General features: G+C 43.3%; 1 protein-coding gene across 1 annotated transcript in view; it reads left to right on the top strand.

The window, feature by feature from the left end:
• Positions 1-21,429, top strand: part of ap2b1 (adaptor related protein complex 2 subunit beta 1) — a 59,124-nt gene that overhangs the window by 20,918 nt on the left and 16,777 nt on the right. The window contains exons 10-16 of the mRNA XM_084320705.1: positions 452-567; positions 3,647-3,812; positions 5,380-5,478; positions 6,584-6,843; positions 7,501-7,693; positions 15,990-16,031; positions 17,374-17,526. Coding sequence (XP_084176831.1) covers positions 452-567; positions 3,647-3,812; positions 5,380-5,478; positions 6,584-6,843; positions 7,501-7,693; positions 15,990-16,031; positions 17,374-17,526 — 1,029 coding nt within the window. The remainder of the gene's footprint in view (positions 1-451; positions 568-3,646; positions 3,813-5,379; positions 5,479-6,583; positions 6,844-7,500; positions 7,694-15,989; positions 16,032-17,373; positions 17,527-21,429) is intronic.

Below are 21,429 nucleotides of genomic sequence, written 5' to 3' on the forward strand. Positions count from 1 at the left end.
GACACATGTGGGGAATTGGCATAACGACTAAATTGGGGAGAAAATGGGAGGAAAAGCTAAATAGATCAATAAATAATGACACCAGCCGCTCTGGTTAAGCTTAGCGCCAAAGTGGCTAAATGTAGTGGTCATCATGCTTCTCTTCCTACATTAGTGACACAGCATTTTGTCGGTGCAATAGAGTATGTTTGTACCGGTAAATTGATACTCTGACAGCATCACCACTCAGAGTGATTGGAGTACACTGTTTGGGGGCATATTTTATCTGACCTAGCAGGTACACCGGTTCTTGAAGGTGAACAAACAACCATTTTAATTTTAAAAGCCTGCAATGTATGTCTTGCGAATTCTGAATATGTATTTTTAAGTGTTAATTGTAATTCTGTGCACTGCTCCATTCCTTGTTGAGCCTCCAAGCCACCATGACCCTGTCTCCTCTCTCCCAACTCAGCAATCAGCCGAGCGCTGTGTCAGTACCCTGCTGGACCTGATCCAGACCAAGGTCAACTATGTGGTCCAGGAGGCCATCGTGGTCATCAGGGACATCTTCCGCAAGTACCCCAACAAGTAAGTGTCACTAGGGATGGTGAAACTTACAAAATTGCTGTTTGATATTCACTGAGAACTATTCGACCATTCCTTGAAGAGCCCCTCTCCACACACACACACACACACACACACACACACACCGACTTACCCGCCGGCTATCTTCTTTGAGATAAGGACCGTTGTTTGCTCTGCACGTCTACTAGGGCTGTCAACGAATATTCTATAGTCTAATTAATAATTGAATTGTAATATACTTTCATTCAATTGTGAAAATGGAATAAAAAAATTATAAAAGCCCTCCGCTGTCTTCCTCTCGACTTCTCACTTCGGCCTGAATACGCTGCATGATGGACAGGAGACACGCAATGTCACTTTCATTTAGCAGAGTGAAAATGAAATGTAGGTCTATTCCTTGAGCGGAATAACCTGAGAATAATTCAGCAACTGAACGGCATGATGGCAGAGAGCTCAGAACCCAATCGACTGCAGAAAGAGTGATTTGCACTTCGAGCAATCTAAAAAATAACAAGATTTTAGTCACTAAAAAGCAAACTTGTGGAATCTCAAGACAAGGTAAACTACAGCTGGCCTACCATTATTTTTTTATGCTAACGTTCTGGGAGTTCTAGTCACAAGAATGTAAGTAGCCTACTTTTCAGTTTTTTGAATAGCACTTAATTGTAAATCATCCCTCAGGGTAAAATGTCTAGATATTGACTAATGAAATGTAGACCGAAGCAGTCTAGGGCTGACCTTCGAAGCTTTTTTTGGCAATCGAAGCTTCGGGCCGAGCTTCGATTTTAATTCGAAGCTTAAAAAAAAAGTTTTTTTTTTTTTTTTTTTTATCTTATGTTGTGGGACTTGTACAGCACTTTGGTACACTTTGTTGTTTTTAAATGTGCTCTATAAATAAAGTGGATTGGATTAATTAATTAAGTAGCCCCTTTCGTGACTGTGACGCAGCCAACAAGGTTTCACTCGGCTGTGTGATTTAATTCAAGGTGGATCGCTGTTGTCGTTTGAACAACTTCAGATTTCATGGGAACTACCAATCCCCCAAATCAAGAATGAAGTAAGATTTTGATTATTTGAAATATGGCCTGTGTAGACTAAACTATGCACAGAATTATGTCAGTCTACAAGGTCCGGATTCTACATGGTCCGGCAATGTAGACCTTGTAGACTCCACTAGACCAATTATCAGTGAATGTTCATGCATTTTTAAGAAGGGCTACTTCCACAAAAAAACAAAGAACTCACCAAAACATCTCAGTAGCACCTTATCTAAATGTTCTATTTCATATATGGAGATTCATATTTATTTATGTATTGCATGCATTTCTACATTTTATTTCCTATTTTGTTTATTCATCCCAGTATCTTTCTTTCTTATGTGTGGAATTCTACAAGGCATGTAGGTGTATATGTGTTTGAGGATGATATCCTTCAAACAGGCAATAGTGATGATATAATTTGGGCAGTGCTGAGCTGGGTTACTTTCCTCCAGTGTATTAGTCCCCCGCCCCGACCCAATGGCCCCACACACACACACACACACACACACACACAAATCGAAGTAAAAAATAAATAAAAAAATGAAATGTATATATATATATATATATATATATTTATTTTTTAAACTTCGATTTTTTTTTATGTTCGAAGCTTGTGCCATCTAACGAAGCTTCGAAGTATTTAAGACAGCCCTACGAAGCACCAATGGTTTGATTACTATTTCCTGTTTCATGTCAAGGAAAATATATTGTTCCATGTTTATCACACCTTGCTTGGAGGCGCTGTACATAGGAGGTGGTTGGGTGGGTGGGTGGGGTAACTGTACATTGGATTATCGACGAAACCTTACTTGGTCCCAAGAAGAGGGTCTCGTGTATTATTGGGTTAGGACATTTACATTGGACGGGGTTGAGTTAGGACATTTACAGGGGGCCAGTTTCGAATTGCAGTCTCCCGTAGGTGCTCCTTGAGAGTGGTTTTGAAAGTGGGTAGTGATTCACATTCCTTTACAGCTGTGGGTAGGGCGTTCCACATTGATGTGGCATAATTGCGAAACGTGTTTAGTCCCTTGTTTGAGCCGAATCTGGGTTTAACATGATTTGTGGAGCTCCCTCTGGTGTCGTGGTATTCACTGACCTTTGGGAAGTATTTTAACATGTACATGGGTACCTTAGTCGTGTACAGAATGTCCTTCTTATGGGTGCTAGTAGCCAGTCAAAATTAATGGGGATTTTGCTATTTGTTAGCTGTTTTATATACATATCCATCCTATAAATTTATGACAAACTGGTGCTAGGGTTTGAAGGTAGAACCCGCATACTGAGGTATAATTTAAACTTCTTTATTAATCAGACAACGTTTCAATCCATGATGGATCTTAACTGCAATACCCACCCACTACGGTCTGACACTGTGATTGTTATTTGTGTATTGCTATTCTGTATATTGTTGTTATTTTGTATATTGTACAGGACTGTAACATTGTCTTATTGTATAGCATTTAATGTTTCTGTATATGATTTTGTGTTTCTCTTTTATTACTTGTGATTTTATTACTGCACCTTAAGCTCGCTGTATGCAAATATAATGACAATAAAGTACAATCTAATCTAAATCTAATCTAATTGAATCATGGATCGAAACATTGTCTGACTCATTAGGACATCTTTAATAAGTAAGGACGTCTAAATGACTATACCTTGGTGTGTGCGTGTTCTACCTTCTACCTAATCATTCTGCACTTAACCCAGCAGCACCCACTGTTGATGTGCAGATAAGATAAGATAAGATATTCCTTTATATAGTTAATCCTTTGCTATAAACTGATGATGTTGTGTCATTCTGAGCCCTTGTGTTTTTTTTTTATATGAGTGGTGATGTGTCATTCTGAGCCCTTGTGTTTCCGTATATGAGTGATGTTGTGTCATTCTGAGCCCTTGTGTTTCCGTATATATGAGTGGTGATGTGTCATTCTGAGCCCTTGTGTTTCCGTATATATGAGTGGTGATGTGTCATTCTGAGCCCTTGTGTTTCCGTATATATGAGTGATGTTGTGTCATCCTGAGCCCTTGTGTTTTTGTAGATATGAGAGCATCATCGCCACACTCTGTGAGAACCTGGATTCTCTGGACGAGCCCGATGCCCGCGCCGCCATGATCTGGATCGTTGGCGAGTATGCAGAGAGGATCGACAACGCAGACGAACTGTTGGAGAGCTTCCTGGAGGGTTTCCACGACGAGAGCACCCAGGTGGGAACATCCAGTACAACCAGTCCACAGCCAGAACATCCAGTCCACAGCCAGTACAACCAGTCTGATCTCCAGTCCACAGCCAGTACAACCAGTCTGATCTCCAGTCCACAGCCAGTACAACCAGTCTGATCTCCAGTCCACAGCCAGTACAACCAGTCTGATCTCCAGTCCACAGCCAGTACAACCAGTCTGATCTCCAGTCCACAGCCAGTACAACCAGTCTGATCTCCAGTCCACAGCCAGTACAACCAGTCTAATCTCCAGTCCACAGCCAGTACAACCAGTCTGATCTCCAGTCCACAGCCAGTACAACCAGTCTGATCTCCAGTCCACAGCCAGTACAACCAGTCTAATCTCCAGTCCACAGCCAGTACAACCAGTCTAATCTCCAATTAGTTTTAATTAGCTACTTAAAGATGATATTCATACAATTTAAAGTCCATTGCCAAATGAGTCACTGTCTACACTTTTGGATAGGGCAGACAAGTACCAGCCCTGGAAAGCGGCCTTGATTGGGCCTCCAATATCCAAGAGAACTATCGCGGCTACTTGATCTGCGTTATGAAGACCATTACTTTGATGTGGGGAAAAAGCAGCATCCATGTGAAATGATCCAGGGTAAATTGGATTTGATGGAAACGCCAGTTGATGACGGGGCACGCAGCTCAGAGGATATGTTTATTTTTTTTTGTTCTCACTTTTTCCGTATTTTTGCTCCCATCCCAATTTAGTCGTTATGCCAATTCCCTTCCTGCTCGATGCGCGCATTGCCCCACTGTCGGGCCTGGGGAGGGTGTAGAACTACCACATGCCTCCTCCGATACATGTGGAGTCAGCCAGCCGCTTCTTTTTCACCTGACAGCGAGGAGTTTCACCGGGGGAATGTAACGCGTGTGGAGGTTCACACTATTTCCCCCCGATCCCCTCCCTGCTGAACAGGCGCCCCGACCGACCAGTAGGAACCGCCGTTTACAACGACCAGGACACATACCCCGCCGGCTTCCCACCCGCTAACACTGCCAATTGTGTTAGTAGGGACGACTGATCAAGCCGGAGGTACCGCAGACAGCTGGATTCAATCCCAGAGTCTCTGCGGTGGTAGGCGAGTGCATTCTCCACTGCGCTACCCAGCCGCCCTGGGTACAACAACATTTTGCGTGCACGCTGCTCCCCCCCCCCCCACATGAAAGTAATGGTCTTTATACCGTGGATCAAGTACAGTCGGGATGCAGTACAGGGGTTCAGAGTCTGGAGCGCATCGTGTTCACAGAACAGCATGGGTTGTCGTCGGCACTGTTTGAAGCGCGGTCTGAGCGGAGGAGCTTGACGGCAACAACCTTCAGGCTCTCATAGGAAATGAATGGGATGTGGTTGGGGTTTGAACGCGCCATCACCAATAGGAGAGCAACAAAACTGCCATAGAGATGATTCTAATTCTTTTGGAAACGGCATCACGTTTACTGTATGTCTATAATTGCTAAAAAAATAATAATAATAATAATGAAGATGAAAAACACACTCGCAAAACGACAGCAAAATGACGGCTAACACTGGTGTTTTTCAGGTCCAGCTCACGCTGCTGACGGCCATCGTCAAGCTGTTCCTCAAGAAGCCCTCTGAGACCCAGGAGCTGGTCCAGCAGGTCCTCAGCCTGGCCACGCAGGTGACACACACACGCACACGCACACTTGAAATACTTTAAATGTTGTTAACCCTTTCACTGCCACACTACCAAACGGTTAACCCTTTCACTGTGCCAACACACAGAAGGTTTCCTTTTTTTCTGTCGTTGATTTTGGATTTTGTGTGTGAGCTTGCCTTGAATATGTACATTTGTGATTTTCTTTTTTTTTTCTTTTCCTTTTGTAAGTCCACACAGGTGTGTTTGATTTGTCTGTAAACAAGAGCGAAAAATGAACTTAATTTATTCATTAGTCAACTCAGAATGTCTTTAGTGGAGACTTAAACACCTATGACTTAAACACCTATGACTTAAACACCTGTGACTTAAACACCTGTGACGTAAACACCTGTGACGTTACGTAAACACCTATGACTTAAACACCTATGACTTAAACACCTGTGACGTAAACACCTGTGACGTAAACGCCTATGACTTAAACACCTGTGACTTAAACACCTATGACTAGGGATGTCCCGATCGATCGGATCGGGACACGATCACGTAATCGGTCACGGATCGGATCACGTAATTTTCAGAAGATTGGGATAAAAAAAAGAAATAATAATCGGGATAAAAAATTACTTTTACTTTTTTTTTTATTCAACAAAATATGACTGTTTTGGTTTTAAATTGTATATCATCATTCATTTATTTATTGTCACACAGAGCAGAAGAATTTTGCCAAAACAAACGCATTTCCTTTGATTTAATTATACATCAAATGATTTATGTCAAGGATGAGGGTCACCTGATTTTTACAGACGATGGCGCCATTGCTCTCATGAAGCAGCAGGTTGGAGGCGGAGTTTTTAGATTACTCCGGTTGCAATGCCTCGCTTGAATGAAGTTAACTTTTCACCTGGATAACGTCAACATTCAGGGTGAATGTAATGTGAGAAATTGGGATGGGAGAATTTCTTTTATATTTTTTTATTTTTATTAATTTTTTTTTATCGGATCGGGAAAGATCGGTATCGGTAGATACTCAAAATCACATGATCGGGATCGGATCGGGAGCAAAAAAATGTGATCGGGACATCCCTACCTATGACATGAACACATATAATATGCTCCTCCCACCCAGGACTCTGACAACCCTGACCTGCGTGACAGAGGCTACATCTACTGGCGCCTGCTGTCCACTGACCCGGTGACGGCCAAGGAGGTGGTCCTGTCGGAGAAGCCTCTGATCTCGGAGGAGACGGACCTGATCGAGCCCACGCTGCTGGACGAGCTCATCTGCCACATCGGCTCCCTGGCCTCAGTCTACCACAAGCCCCCCAACGCCTTCGTGGAGGGCAGCCATGGGATCCATCGCAAGCACCTGCCCATCCAGCATAGCAGGTGAGAGATGCGTGCTGGAGGGTGTTAGCATGTTTTGGATGATTAACTCATGTCCACACAAACATACAATCACAAACGGGCAGGGGACATAAACATTGTAAATGCAGTTGGATATTAAAGGATAAGGCTGGTGTAAAAAAAGAAATCATTGTCAACATAGCTTACGAAAAGACCAAAACCTACAATGTGTAGGTTTTGTCCAGCCAACACCAGATTATAACTCATATCCAGAAGTCATAGAACTCAATTGTTGTCAGAAAACTCAGAGCCATACTATTTGCTTTGGTCAGTATGATTCATCATTGCAATAAAGACGAGCGTCGTACTTTTTCCCTTCAACATCTTTATGAAATGACATGGATCGTTCGATTCTGCCTGAACTGGAGCTACTTCCGAAGCAATCGCTGACACTCCTTTAAGAGACAGTTACACACACATGCTTAATTTACAACCAGGTTGAACCGTACAGTGCTTATTTGTCTAAGCTAGTCTCCAAAACATCCGCCCGAGCAGCTCCGCCCGAGGCCTTGCTTAAGGGAACCCTGACGATACCTGTTGAAGGAAGAGAATCAACATTTTGCTTGGTTTAAGGTTTCTTTCAAAATGTATCTCGGGGGAACAGAAATATTTACAGCCTTACTGTTTCTCTCTGGGCAGCATCGACGCAGGTGAGAGTCCGGTGAGCAGTGGACCGGCCGCTACCATGGAGCAACCTAGCGTGATCCCCAGCCAAGGAGACCTCCTGGGAGACCTGCTCAACCTGGACCTGGGCCCTCCCGTCAATGTCCCCCAGGTTTCCTCCATGCAGATGGGTGCTGTGGACCTGCTGGGAGGAGGACTGGACAGCTTGGTGAGCGGCAGGCACTCGCACACGCATGCAAACGCACAAGGTTTACACTGTCGGGACATTTCACAATGATGGGAATCTCCGTCCAATCTTGACACATGCATCCATGACTGTATTAACATTACTGTGGATAGACTTAGCATAGGAGGCTTTTAGTAAGGTCGAAATGTCCCAACATCTAGAGTACTTTTAGTAAGGACGAAATGTCCCAACATCTAGAGTACTTTTAGTAAGGACGAAATGTCCCAACATCTAGAGTGCTTTTAGTAAGGACAGAATGTTCCAACATCTAGAGTGCTTTTAGTAAGGACAGAATGTCCAACATCTAGAGAGATTTTAGTAAGGACAAAATGTCCAACATCTAGGACAGAATGTCCAACATCTAGAGAGCTTTTAGTAAGGACAAAATGTCCAACATCTAGGACAAAATGTCCAACATCTAGAGTGCTTTTAGTAAGGATAGAATGTCTAACATCTAGAGAGCTTTTAGTAAGGACAAAATGTCCAACATCTAGAGAGCTTTTGGTAAGGACAAAATGTCCAACATCTAGGACAAAATGTCCAACATCTAGAGTGCTTTTAGTAAGGATAGAAAACATCTAGAGAGATTTTAGTAAGGATAAAATGTCCAACATCTAGAGAGCTTTTGGTAAGGACACAATGTTCCAACATCTAGAGAGTTTTAGTAAGGACAGAATGTCCAACACCTAGACAGTTTTAGTAAGGACAAAATGTCCAACACCTAGAGTTTTAGTAAGGACAGAATGTCCAACACCTAGAGAGCTTTTAGGAATGATAAAATGATAAACACCTGAAAATACCGCTGTGTCCAAGTGTTTAAGAGCTGATAGATTTCAGTTAAATTCAACTTTATTATCACTGTTGTAGCCAATTTAATGATTTTCTGTTTTTGTATTACTGTATGAAGGCACCGTGTCATCATGAAAGTGTTGACCAATTAGCAGGCAGTGGGCTCAGGAGGCGGGGCTCATGTGTGCTCAAGTGCAATCTATATGTATGGGTTCACAGGTGTGCAGCGGCAGGGAATTTGGGTAATATTCACAGGGAAGCCACACTATCTTTTTACCGTGCTCGTTTGTTTGTTTTCAGTTACTTTGCGTCAATTTTTGAGTTTATTTTGTATGCTTATATTTGTCCACACAGCAAGTAGTAATAAAACACTCAACAGTGACCAAGGAGAAGACATCATTTATTATCAACAAGCATCACGCGTAGGAAAGAGCTTCACCCAGTATTCCCTCACTGGCAACATTTTCTTGTTAGGTTGCCCTTACAATCGCCATGGGGAATTTCTTGTGGCAGACTGATGCATAAAAACACAACACAGGCATGATACAAGGAACACAACATGACATGCGTGAAGGAAGGTAGTCGCACACTCGTAGCCTTGATGCAAAAAAAACAGATTTATTCACAAAGCCAATGTTCCGACGCAACAAGTCTTCAGGGCATTCTGTCTTTGTAAATTAAATGTTTTTGTGTTGATGCTACGAGGGTGCGACTCCCTTCCCTCACACTACTGCATTTCTACCACGGCCTGTATATCTGCAACGCTGGTGTGAGTTCCCCTTCTCTGTCTTTACCCACTCGGGGTTAAGCAGCTCAGAAAGAAGAACTAGAGCATGTGTCACATAAATAAACCAGGCCATGTGTAGCATTTAAAACCAGACTGTCTGACTGATGCACCTAATTGTGGCTGATGAGGCGGTGTGGATCTAGCCGAGGCCCTGCAGCAGATATGCCCCTGTCCCACATTCTCAACACGACTTCCTGCCCGTCTCCCAGACCCAAAGCTAACTAACTTCCCTCTACTGGGGTGTGAGGTATTATAGTACATTATTACATGGCGTTTTCACATTCGCCGAAATGCTTGATTGTGATTGGTCAATAGCGCTCGGTTGCCCCTAGCAGCGGTCCGTTATTACTCGATAACGGACCGCTACCAGGGGCAACCGAGCAATAATGACCGCTGTTCGCAGCTGGAGCAATCAAGCCCACTGACACACACTGCATCAGTGCAATCAGACACACCTGCCGGCTGCCGGCGATAATAATAATGACAGCGGAGCCACAGAACAACTGCGTCTGCATTTGATCTCGTCTTGTCGATGGTGTAAAATGAATTAGGTATATTGTTAGTAAGTTAGCCATGTAATAAGCGGGATAATGTATAGCCTATACTCTGTCATTGTCGCATTGTCGAGGCGCCTCGGTATTCTAAACTCCGTGTCGGCCAATTATTTTGCGACAATGACTGTAAAGGCCATATGAGTGTTTTGGTTATTATTATTACATGAATGTTTAATATTGATTGGATTTAGATAAAGTCATTGAACCGTCCATTTTGGAACCTAGAACCTTCTAGAGCGGTGTGGTGATGTCATAATAGACTTTCTAGAACATAGAACATTCTAGAACCACCGTATGACATCATGATAGAATATTCTGGAACATTCGTGATGGCACTGTATGATGTCATAACCGAATCTTCTGGAACGTTTGGGTCTCTATATATAGCCACGACTATCTCTCTGGGTCAGTTGCATCTTCGACCAGACTGGACAGGACCGAAAGGATGGACTCAACAATGAACTGAAGCCAGAAGCCAGCAAGTAGATTCACGGCTGGTACACTACGAAGGAATTTTCCTGTGTGGAGTCGGCGGTGATTTTGGAGACTGGGAAGATACAGTTTTCTTACCTTGTAGTAGTATGTGCATGAGTGACAAGAATATTTAGGAAAGTAGATTCAGGACCACTTCTGTAAAGAAAGACTATGCAAATAAACCATTTGAATATCTTTACTATACACAGAGCGGCTGTGGACATTGCTTTTCTTTATCAACGGACGTACTACTCACGAGTAAGTAATTTGACCAGTGGAGTGGAGCCCCGGCCCGCACATTAGTAAGAAAACTCTGTTCCAAGAGGAAAAGGGAACAACACGAAGGAAGGAAGGAAGGAGGGAAGGATAACCACACAAAATGTCGAAACTTAAGAAGGTTGAAAAGGTGCCTAAGCGTACAACGGAGTCTAGGAAGCACCAAGATGATATCGAGCCGGACGACAGCGCATCCGGCTTTGGAGGGAAAGGGTCGAAAGCACCATCCACCACGCTTTCCAGGAGATCATCGGCAAACACGCGTTGGAAAGTTGAATTAGAAAGGGTCTTGTTGATGGCCCGGCTTTCCGCGCAAAGGCTAACACGACAACTCGAGGAAGAGGAGGCTCAGTTCTTAGCGGACTCATCTAAGCTAAGAAGAGAGAGGACGGCACAGGATGCAGAGAGGGCGGCACAGGATGCAGAGAGGGCGGCCCAGGATGCAGAGGGACGCAGAGAGGGCGGCACAGGATGCAGAGAGGGCGGCACAGGATGCAGAGGGACGCAGAGAGGGCGGCACAGGATGCAGAGAGGGCGGCACAGGATGCAGAGAGGGCGGCACAGGATGCTCGGGATTTAGCTAAAATAAGAGAAAAGAGAGAGGAGTTACAGAGCCAGGCTGCGTTAGCTGAGGTAGAGGCTAAGTTCCAAGTACTGGGAGAGCGTGGGGGCCAACGAACCCCCTACGAAGAATCCCAAGCCCGCAAGCAGGCTCGGCCCGCTTCACTGACCGTCCCGATAAAAAGGGAAGCTGGTAACCGTCTCAGCTCCAGGGCACCAGGCGGCGCTACCCAGAAAGAACAAGAGAAGTCGAGGGACGACCTCCAGTTTCTGGAACTGGTCTCGCAGTCTGTGCAACTTACAGATGGCCACTACAGCATCGGCCTACCAGTGAGGAATGCAGTCCTCAGGATGCCGAACCGCAGAAGAGTAGCTGAACGGCAAGCTCTCAACGACAGCTCTCTGCTACAGACGGGTGATGACAACAAGCTTCATGTTGCCTTCGTCATGGCGAAGGCGAGAGTGGCCCCACTCAAGCCCCTCCCTATCCCGCGCATGGAGCTAGCAGCCGCTACCATGGCAGCGCGCATGGACAGGCCATTGAGATCCGAGCTGGAGCTCCAACTAAACAAATCTGTGTTCTGGTACGACAGCACCACTGTGCTCAAATACATGACAAACAGAACCAGTAGGTTTCGCGCCTTCAGGGCGAATCGAGGGGAGACCATTTTGAAGCTGTCAGAAGTGGGACAGTGGCGATACGTAGATACTGCAACAAAGCCTGACGCTGACCACGCGTTGAGAGGACTCAATGTGGAACCATTCCTGCGCAATGAGACTTGGATACAGGGGCCGGAATTCCCCACCAAGCCCGAAGAACCCCATGGGGACCTAACCACGGAGGACCCAGAGGTAAAGAACGCCGTGGCCAGCGCTACTGCAGCTGAAGAGCAGTTCGACACAGATCAGCAGTTCCTGGAATATTACTCCAATTGGAACCGTCTCCAGAAGGCAGTCGGTTGGATTCTGGAGCTTAGAAGCACTCTGCGGATGCTATACCGCAAGAGGCAGAAGATGAATGCTTCGCTTACACAGGCTGGGGTACCGACACAGATGGAGATCTTCAAGGCTAGCCTGGGGAAGACCAACCTCCCTGTGGGGAATATAAAAGAAGCAGAGCTCGAGATCTTCGTGAAGAAGAAGCTGCATGAGGCGGTGGTAAAGACCGCCCTCCTACGGTGGGCCATGTACTAGTGACCTCTGGCACCGAGTTTGGTTGGGCTCCTTGGTTTTTAGTAGTTAGTGGGTGTATCATATAAGAAAGAGAAGACACCACCATGGCAAACTCTGGAGTGAAGTGGATTGTGGATCGACTTGAAGATTTTGTTATTTTGTGACAGGGAATGGCCAGCTATAATGAACACTCACCTGACCAGGTTATTTGTTTAGTAATTGTGTAGAAACAATTAGGGGCCGGTGTAAAGGCCATATAAGTGTTTTGGTTATTATTATTACATGAATGTTTAATATTGATTGGATTTAGATAAAGTCATTGAACCGTCCATTTTGGAACCTAGAACCTTCTAGAGCGGTGTGGTGATGTCATAATAGACTTTCTAGAACATAGAACATTCTAAAACCACCGTATGACATCATGATATAATATTCTGGAACATTCGTGATGGCACTGTATGATGTCATAACCGAATCTTCTGGAACGTTTGGGTCTCTATATATAGCCACGATTCTCTCTCTGGGTCAGTTGCATCTTCGACCCGACTGAACAGGACCGAAAGGATGGACTCAACAATGAACTGAAGCCAGAAGCCAGCAAGTAGATTCACGGCTGGTACACTATGAAGGAATTTTCCTGTGTGGAGTCGGCGGTGATTTTGGAGACTGGGAAGATACAGTTTTCTTACCTTGTAGTAGTATGTGCATGAGTGACAAGAATATTTAGGAAAGTAGATTCAGGACCACTTCTGTAAAGAAAGACTATGCAAATAAACCATTTGAATATCTTTACTATACACAGAGCGGCTGTGGACATTGCTTTTCTTTATCAACGGACGTACTACTCACGAGTAAGTAATTTGACCAGTGGAGTGGAGCCCCGGCCCGCACAATGACCTCGTAGCTATACATTATCCCTTACTAATCACGCCACTGCCGTTCAAATCTGACTTTTATTAAATTAAGATGCGTTCACGGAGGTGCGTTACGATGTAAACTCCCCAAGTTTTGGCTGAGCACTGGAGGTTGGAGTCTGGGGTTTTATTGAAGAAAAAAAAAGTAATGTAACCTTGTCCAATAGTAGTGGAAACGCTTTAGAGGAGGAGTCGGTGAAGCTGCTGCACCTCTGTTAAAGGCTCCACTGAGACTGGATCATAATGGTCCAGTTAGAAGAGACTGAGACTGGATCATAATGGTCCAGTTAGAAGAGACTGGATCATAATGGTCCAGTTAGAAGAGACTGGGTCATAATGGTCCAGTTAGAAGAGACTGGATCATAATGGTCCAGTTAGAAGAGACTGGATCATAATGGTCCAGTTAGAAGAGACTGGATCATAATGGTCCAGTTAGAAGAGACTGGATCATAATGGTCCAGTTACAAGAGACTGGATCATAATGGTCCAGTTAGAAGAGAGTGGATCATAATGGTCCAGTTAGAAGAGAGTGGATCATAATGGTCCAGTTAGAAGAGACTGGATAATAATGGTCCAGTTAGAAGAGAGTGGATCATAATGGTCCAGTTAGAAGAGAGTGGATCATAATGGTCCAGTTAGAAGAGAGTGGATCATAATGGTCCAGTTAGAAGAGACTGGATCATAATGGTCCAGTTAGAAGAGAGTGGATCATAATGGTCCAGTTAGAAGAGAGTGGATCATAATGGTCCAGTTAGAAGAGAGTGGATCATAATGGTCCAGTTAGAAGAGACTGGATCATAATGGTCCAGTTAGAAGAGAGTGGATCATAATGGTCCAGTTAGAAGAGAGTGGATCATAATGGTTCAGTTAGAAGAGACTGGATCATAATGGTCCAGTTAGAAGAGAGTGGATCATAATGGTCCAGTTAGAAGAGACTGGATCATAATGGTCCAGTTAGAAGAGACTGGATCATAATGGTCCAGTTAGAAGAGACTGGATCATAATGGTCCAGTTAGAAGAGACTGGATCATAATGGTCCAGTTAGAAGAGACTGGATCATAATGGTCCAGTTAGAAGAGACTGGATCATAATGGTCCAGTTAGAAGAGACTGGATCATAATGGTCCAGTTAGAAGAGAGTGAGTCATAATGGTCCAGTTAGAAGAGACTGGATCATAATGGTCCAGTTAGAAGAGAGTGAGTCATAATGGTCCAGTTAGAAGAGACTGGATCATAATGGTCCAGTTAGAAGAGACTGGATCATAATGGTCCAGTTAGAAGAGACTGGATCATAATGGTTCAGTTAGAAGAGACTGGATCATAATGGTCCAGTTAGAAGAGAGTGGATCATAATGGTTCAGTTAGAAGAGACTGGATCATAATGGTCCAGTTAGAAGAGACTGGATAATAATGGTCCAGTTAGAAGAGACTGGATCATAATGGTCCAGTTAGAAGAGAGTGGATCATAATGGTCCAGTTAGAAGAGAGTGGATCATAATGGTCCAGTTAGAAGAGACTGGATCATAATGGTTCAATTGGAACAGAGTGAATCATATTGGTTAAATTAGAACAGAGTGAGTAATGGTCCAATTAGAACAGAATATTGGATCATAATGGTCCAGTTGGAACAGACTGGGTCATAATGGTTCTGTTAGAACAGACTGGGTCATAATGGTTCAGGTGGAACAGAATGGATCATAATGGTCCAGATAGAACAGAGTGGATCATAATGTTCCAGTTGGAACAGAATGGATCATATCGGTTCAGTTGGAACAGAATGGATTATATTGGTTCAGGTGGAACAGAATGGATTCTATTGGTTCAGGTGGAACAGAATGGATTATAATGGTTCAGGTGGAACAGAATGGATCATATTTGTTCAGGTGAAAAAAAATTGATTATATCGGTTCAGGTGGAACAGAATGGATCATATTGGTTCAGGTGGAGCGTCAATGGGCTCTGTTGACAAGTCTGATGGCTTGGGGGAAAAAACTGTTCTTCAGCCGGTTGGTTCTGGCTGTGTGGCTGCGGTAGCGCTTTCCAGACCGCATCAGCTGGAACAGTCCATGGTTGGGGTGGTTAAGGTCCTTGATAATTTTCCGGGCTTTTTTAATGCACCGGCTCTCATATATTTCCTGGATGGAGGGAAGCTCACATCCACAGATTTTCTGATACTAGGTTGGTTTCATTTTGTCCACTCATCTCCTCAACTACAGTATAGACAGCTATGGAATTCTGGACTAAATTATATCTAACAACAAAATCCTAAATCAGACGGGGGTCCCTGAGACAAAGATCTTAGAAAATGGGGGTCTGCAGCCTGTATCAATCTGGGGGTCCGTGAGAACCACTGCTCTAATGAAGATGTTCTCAACCTTTTTGGTTTCTGACGCAAAAAACAAATACTTTCTCTTGAGCCTCCCCAACCCCCCCCCCCCCCCCCCCCCCCAACATAGTCGAGCATAAAAAATACGATGTACTTTTGACACCAAATAATTACTTCTATTTTCCTTCTTCATGCTACTATATTTAACTTGATTAACAATGGAGGTGGTATTAGCTTCAAATGTTCATTATTTCACAAGAAAAAAAGCTTCTATACCAAAGATTGTAAATATGATTTACAATCGGATTAGCATATTGGGGGGGGGGTTGAGAACCACTGCTCTAACGGGTCTCTTTCTGTCTTTCTCTGTGTGCGTCTGTGGTATTTGGACGCTGGCTATGTGGCGTGTGTTTTCTCTCTTGTAGCTCGGAGGAGACCTGGGAGGAGGTGTTGGTGGAAGTCCAGCAGTAAGTCCTTCTGTTCGGCCGTCTGACCGCCCCGTCCTGCATGCTGCATGTTCCTAGATATTGGCGCCTGAATTTAACCCACACAACAGGTCAAAGCTGGACAACCTGTTGGCCCTGTCACTCCAGTTCTCACTCACTCACTCACTCACTCACTCACTCACTCACTCACTCACTTGCTCACTCACTCACTCACTCACTCACTCACTCACTCACTCACTCACTCACTCACTCACTCACTCACTCACTCACTCACTCACTCGCTCACTCACTCACTCACTCACTCACTCACACACTTGAACCTTTCAGCCCTTTGCTTGCAACTGATGGGAAAACGATTCCAAGGATTGCTCAGATTTTTGCAAAGATTTCTCTTTCTTTTTCTCTCCGATCCAATAGTATATGGTTTGACATACAAAATCATCCCCTCAGATGTCATCAGTTAAAACAGGAGTCATCTTCTGAAGAGTAGGCTCACCAACCGCTAGACAACGACTTTTGAACCTGAATGATCAATTTATCTTTTTCTCGATCTTTGTAGATCGTAAGTAGTGGGCAGTTTATATGTGAATCGTCTTTTTTGTAGTGTATGGGGAAAATTGTTTGATGCTCAGATTAGGGCTGGGCGATATAACGATAACGATAAATATCGCGATATATTTTAATAATCTATATCGAATATCGAAATTAAAAAAAAATCGAAAAATCGTTTTTTTTTTTTTTTTTTCTTACCTGCAACAGGGCAGTTTTAAAACCAGAGACAGTGGACAGACTTGTCTTTCTTGCCTGCAACTTAAAGTAATGGCTTTGCTTGTCCAAATGACAATACTGACCAAATTCAGATTTATTTTTCTCTTGTCCATTTATTTTGTTTGCTTTCTAATTTAAAATACAGTTTGAAACCGTCTGTACACAGTAGGCTATGTGTGCTAGCAGAACTAGACTCCAGTCACGAGTCACAGTGCACATGTGCGGTGGTTTGTCCACCAAAAAAGCGCCAAAAGATCGAAAATAAACTAGCAGAGCCAGAACTGTTCAACTCCTCTGGAGCCACAGCCAGCAGAGAAGCCGGTTTACTTTAGCTTTTAAACCAGCTGCAGCCTGAGAACTGGAGTGTGAGGGGATGTAACACTAAAGATGGCGGCAATGACAAAGAATTGCTGCAAAATAAACATACATCTGTTGTTAAATTTTTTATTTTTTTTTATATACTTATAACAATTCGATAATTATCGATATCGAGAAATAAAATAAAATTATCATATCGTTATCGCGATATGATTTTTTTCCATATCGCCCAGCCCTAGCTCAGATCCTTGTTGTTTGTGTTTGTGGCTGATTTCAGGTGGGACAGAACTTCATCCCTTCCTCTGTGCCCAACACGTTCGCCCCGTCGCCCACGCCCGCCCCCGCGGCTCTCAGCAGTGGCCTCAACGACCTGTTTGAGCTCTCCACAGGCATGGCCAACACCAACGGAGGCTACGTGTCCCCCAAAGCCGTGAGTGCACACAACGATGTGATAAGAATGTTTACATTTAAATGCATGTTAACCCCTTAACTCTTTCTGGGCCAAAAACGACTATACTCGTGTTTCGTCGCCAACGCTTGAGCACCAATACTCGTTTTTGGATCCTTTGATATTTTTCCTTTGATCCCCGTTCTAAACACTCCACCGGAGCTCCCTGGGTCTCCCTGGCACAGCTGCCTACGTTGGAATTGCAATGACGATCGAATCTCGCCAGGTGGCAGTATCGCCTAGCTTTTGAACTGGGATAGTTTAGTGTGGGGAGTGTCTGTCCTGATTCCTGTCTGTCCTGATTCCCTCGGAGGGGGAGGAGTTCTTGCAGAGCAATCGCTCGGAGATTTTCTTGCCTCAAACCTATCGTTTCCCGTATACACGAGTATACACATATACACGAGTAATCGCGATGGGATCACTGGGATTATTATTTTTGGAGTACCTTCTGGCTAAGGTAAGGTTTATTCTATGTCTATTTTACCGAACCTAAAATAGGTTTTTGGTAGCGATTGCAGTTTCGAGTTAAAACGTGTGAAGACCGATATGTATATGGTATACCGGTATATACCTTTTGATTTGGAGTATTTAGGGTTTCAGGCGAGCAACCCGAACGATTTGGGCATAATGCATATAACGCGTCATATCTCGCTATCTATGAAAAAAGACTGGATTATTCTGGAAAGGGGGCGATGTTTAGCATGGAATAGCGCACAAACTACAGTATGTAGAAATGAACTGGCTAGTCAGTCTTGGACTATAAATAATACCTGTCAAATGAGCCATACTATTGTCTCCATGGCTATAATACAGAACACACGATGGGTCCGCATCTTTAACGTTATTTTCGTGATTATATCTCACAGGTCGAACAAACCTGAACGTCATTGCCATAAAATACAACGTATATTGTTTCTTTACCTTTCTGTGAATGTCTACAAAAATGCATCAGAAAATGAAGTTATGAACATTATACAAAAGTAACTGTACTTACTTACAGTAGATTTAATTTAGTCTTTGCTGCCTTGTAACGGGCACCTGGTGGTACTAAATCCAGATTTAACTCTGCCATTGGAAAGAGGAGATTTTTCCCGATCCATAGATGTAAGCCTTGGCCATAATAAGGTAATTTATAGGCCTTATATTCTATATTCATATTTCCGGATGGCAAAATTCAGTACTGTATCTACAAAATCCCCTGTAAATTATCTGCCCTTTATTAATTTGCTTCGATTTTTTGTACACTTGATCTCAAGAAGGTTTTTTCACGTCTGGTCAATGTTAGCAAAAAATTATAATAATAATTTATATTCTCCTTTTGGTTCATTACAATTTACTCAAGCTTAGTAACAGACACAATATTTCTGACACTGGGAATAAATTCCCTGAGGTCCATAGATGTCCCTAGATACCAATAACATGCAAATGGACCTTGTAGAAGTGGAGCAATCTTCCATTTAATTGGGTATGTACTTTTAGGTGAATTTTCTGAAAATCTGGCTAGGGTTTAACACATTAGGGGCCATTGGGGCCCATCTAATCCCACTCTATGAGGCCAGCTTTTCATTACAAGTTTTCACTGTGCGTGAGGTTGTTTGTATGCTGCCACTATTGTTCTGTTGTCCGCCAGTTGTTGTTCAGTTCAGTTGTTGCTCTGTATGTATGTCCTGCCTTTTTAATAATGTTCCTTTGTGTTTTATTTTTATTTATTTGATTTTATCCCCCATCCCCTTTCCCCTAGGGGGCTTTTTACCCCCAAATAGGCTGTTATTGAAAATAAGAACTTGTTCTTAATTAACCTGCCTATTCAAATAAAGGTTTGATGATGTAGAGCTAAATCTATATTTTATATTATTGCTATTTGTCCATTGTCATTGTCAATTGACAGTATACTATAAACCTTCCCTTCAATAAGAAGAAATTATTTTTTCATCAATACGTTCCCGTTTTATAGCGTCGTGAATATGAACTATATACCGCAATGGTCTGGGGTAATTCCTGCAAAGCTAGTTATAGGGCGCTAAGCTAATAACGTTAAATCGATTGCCGTTTTGGCCCTACACAAGCTAGAGTTAAAAATCTAAATGCATATGATCGGTATCATGTTCCACCATGAATGCATGAAGGGGGGGGGGGGGGGTGGCGGGGGAAGTCATTTCTGATTATTGATGACCAATAACTGCATTCGTTATTGCAACATCATACGCTGACCGGGTGGATGGCTATGAGAACAAGGCCCGATCAGACTGAAATTGACGTCAAATCGCTCTTACCTGTGGCTGGTTAGATTCCAAAAAGAATTTCCCAGTTATTTGATCGCCATCTGGTAGATCGATATGTCCATTGGCTGATGCTATATTCCTTTACTGCATACTGAATTCGGCGTCGCAAAAAGTATTCCAGGCGATCGGGTAAAGCCGTCGCTTCAGGCTAACAGAAAAGCTAACCCGGACCGAAAAAAAAAGTGACACCAGGTCTGCAACAGGGGAAACTGCATTCTCGAGACAGCGCCAATACCAGGATCTGGCCGGTACTGCACTTTCGGAGTCCTGATATGCCGTTTCCAGCCAAAATACAGCTCTGTGACATTGAGTAGGATATTAAAATGGAATAAAAGCAAAACCGAGTTTACCACGTATATATACGTGGTTGGCCGCAAATCGGTTAAGAGTTCTTAGAATATTTCTCTCAATGAAAACCAGCTTAGACAATTCATTCCTAACAAACATGCAAAGGGTTGGTTTTAGCATTATTGTATGTGTTGTTTTTTGTCTTCTATGTGAAAAAGCCGGATTTCTTGTATGTCGATTTGTATTTAGATTCTGATTGAATTTAAGGGAGTATCTAAATTAGTTTTATATTAACCCATTCTCTGCCACCACTTTGATAATCCTAAACCATTCTCTGCCAGCGCTATTTGTCTATGGAGATGTTCACCTTCTTTGCAGGGCTATAACTTTTTAAATTGTATTGCTAAATTGACATTACTATGGCCCATTCAACATCAATTATCTATCGTTCAGGATGTAGGAACGTTTTACTTTTTCATTCACACATTCATACAAAAATACCGTCTAGAGTATAAATATGTTTTTATCGTTTTCTGCAGTATTTCCTAGAACGTGAGATATAGACATAAATGCATATATTAGATTATCAAATGCCGTTTGACACCGATCAACATTATATTAAAAATTTCAACTGTACATGGTCCTAGACGTTATGACTTATCATCTGCGGGTGAACGGAGGGGGGGGGGGGGGGGGGTCGTTTATAATTCCGTGGCCGACGTTAAATGATTTATGTAGTATGGGTGATATATTGATCAGAGCAGTTTGTATCGAAAATGATAAAGAAAAACGCTGAAACTCACGTCAGTCTCCTCGTAGCGTTGGGCGATGAGAGTGGAGCAAACGGATCCCAATTATGTGATGTTGATCGAGGCGATCCAGTTCCGGTTTGTATAATACTAATATACGCCCAAATCATGTTGTTTATTGAGTTATGGCAACGATCCATTGTCCACGGTGTGTGGATTGAGTCCCGGGACGATAAACGAGTGGCCGGACGGAATAGGGAGACACACCGGGGTCACAATTATCGACTTCCGGTTGCAACTCGTCGATCGGCCACCAGGTGGCAGTATTGAAGCGTTGCAGAGTTGTGCCGGTTCAAACAGCATCAGACCAGCCTCCGTGAAGGAAATATGAATACTATGACGAAAATATGAAATATTGATCTCAAAAACGCCTTACGGCGTTATTGGCAGACAACGCATGACCTTGAAACACGCCTTAACACGTTATTGGTGGAGAATGGGTTAATTTAGAACAACAACATTGCTAATATAATGGTAGCAACCTCTGCCCAATGATCATTGTGAAC

Source organism: Notolepis coatsorum, assembly GCF_963971535.1.
Source record: "Notolepis coatsorum genome assembly, chromosome: 8".
Lineage (NCBI taxonomy): Eukaryota > Metazoa > Chordata > Actinopteri > Aulopiformes > Paralepididae > Notolepis > Notolepis coatsorum.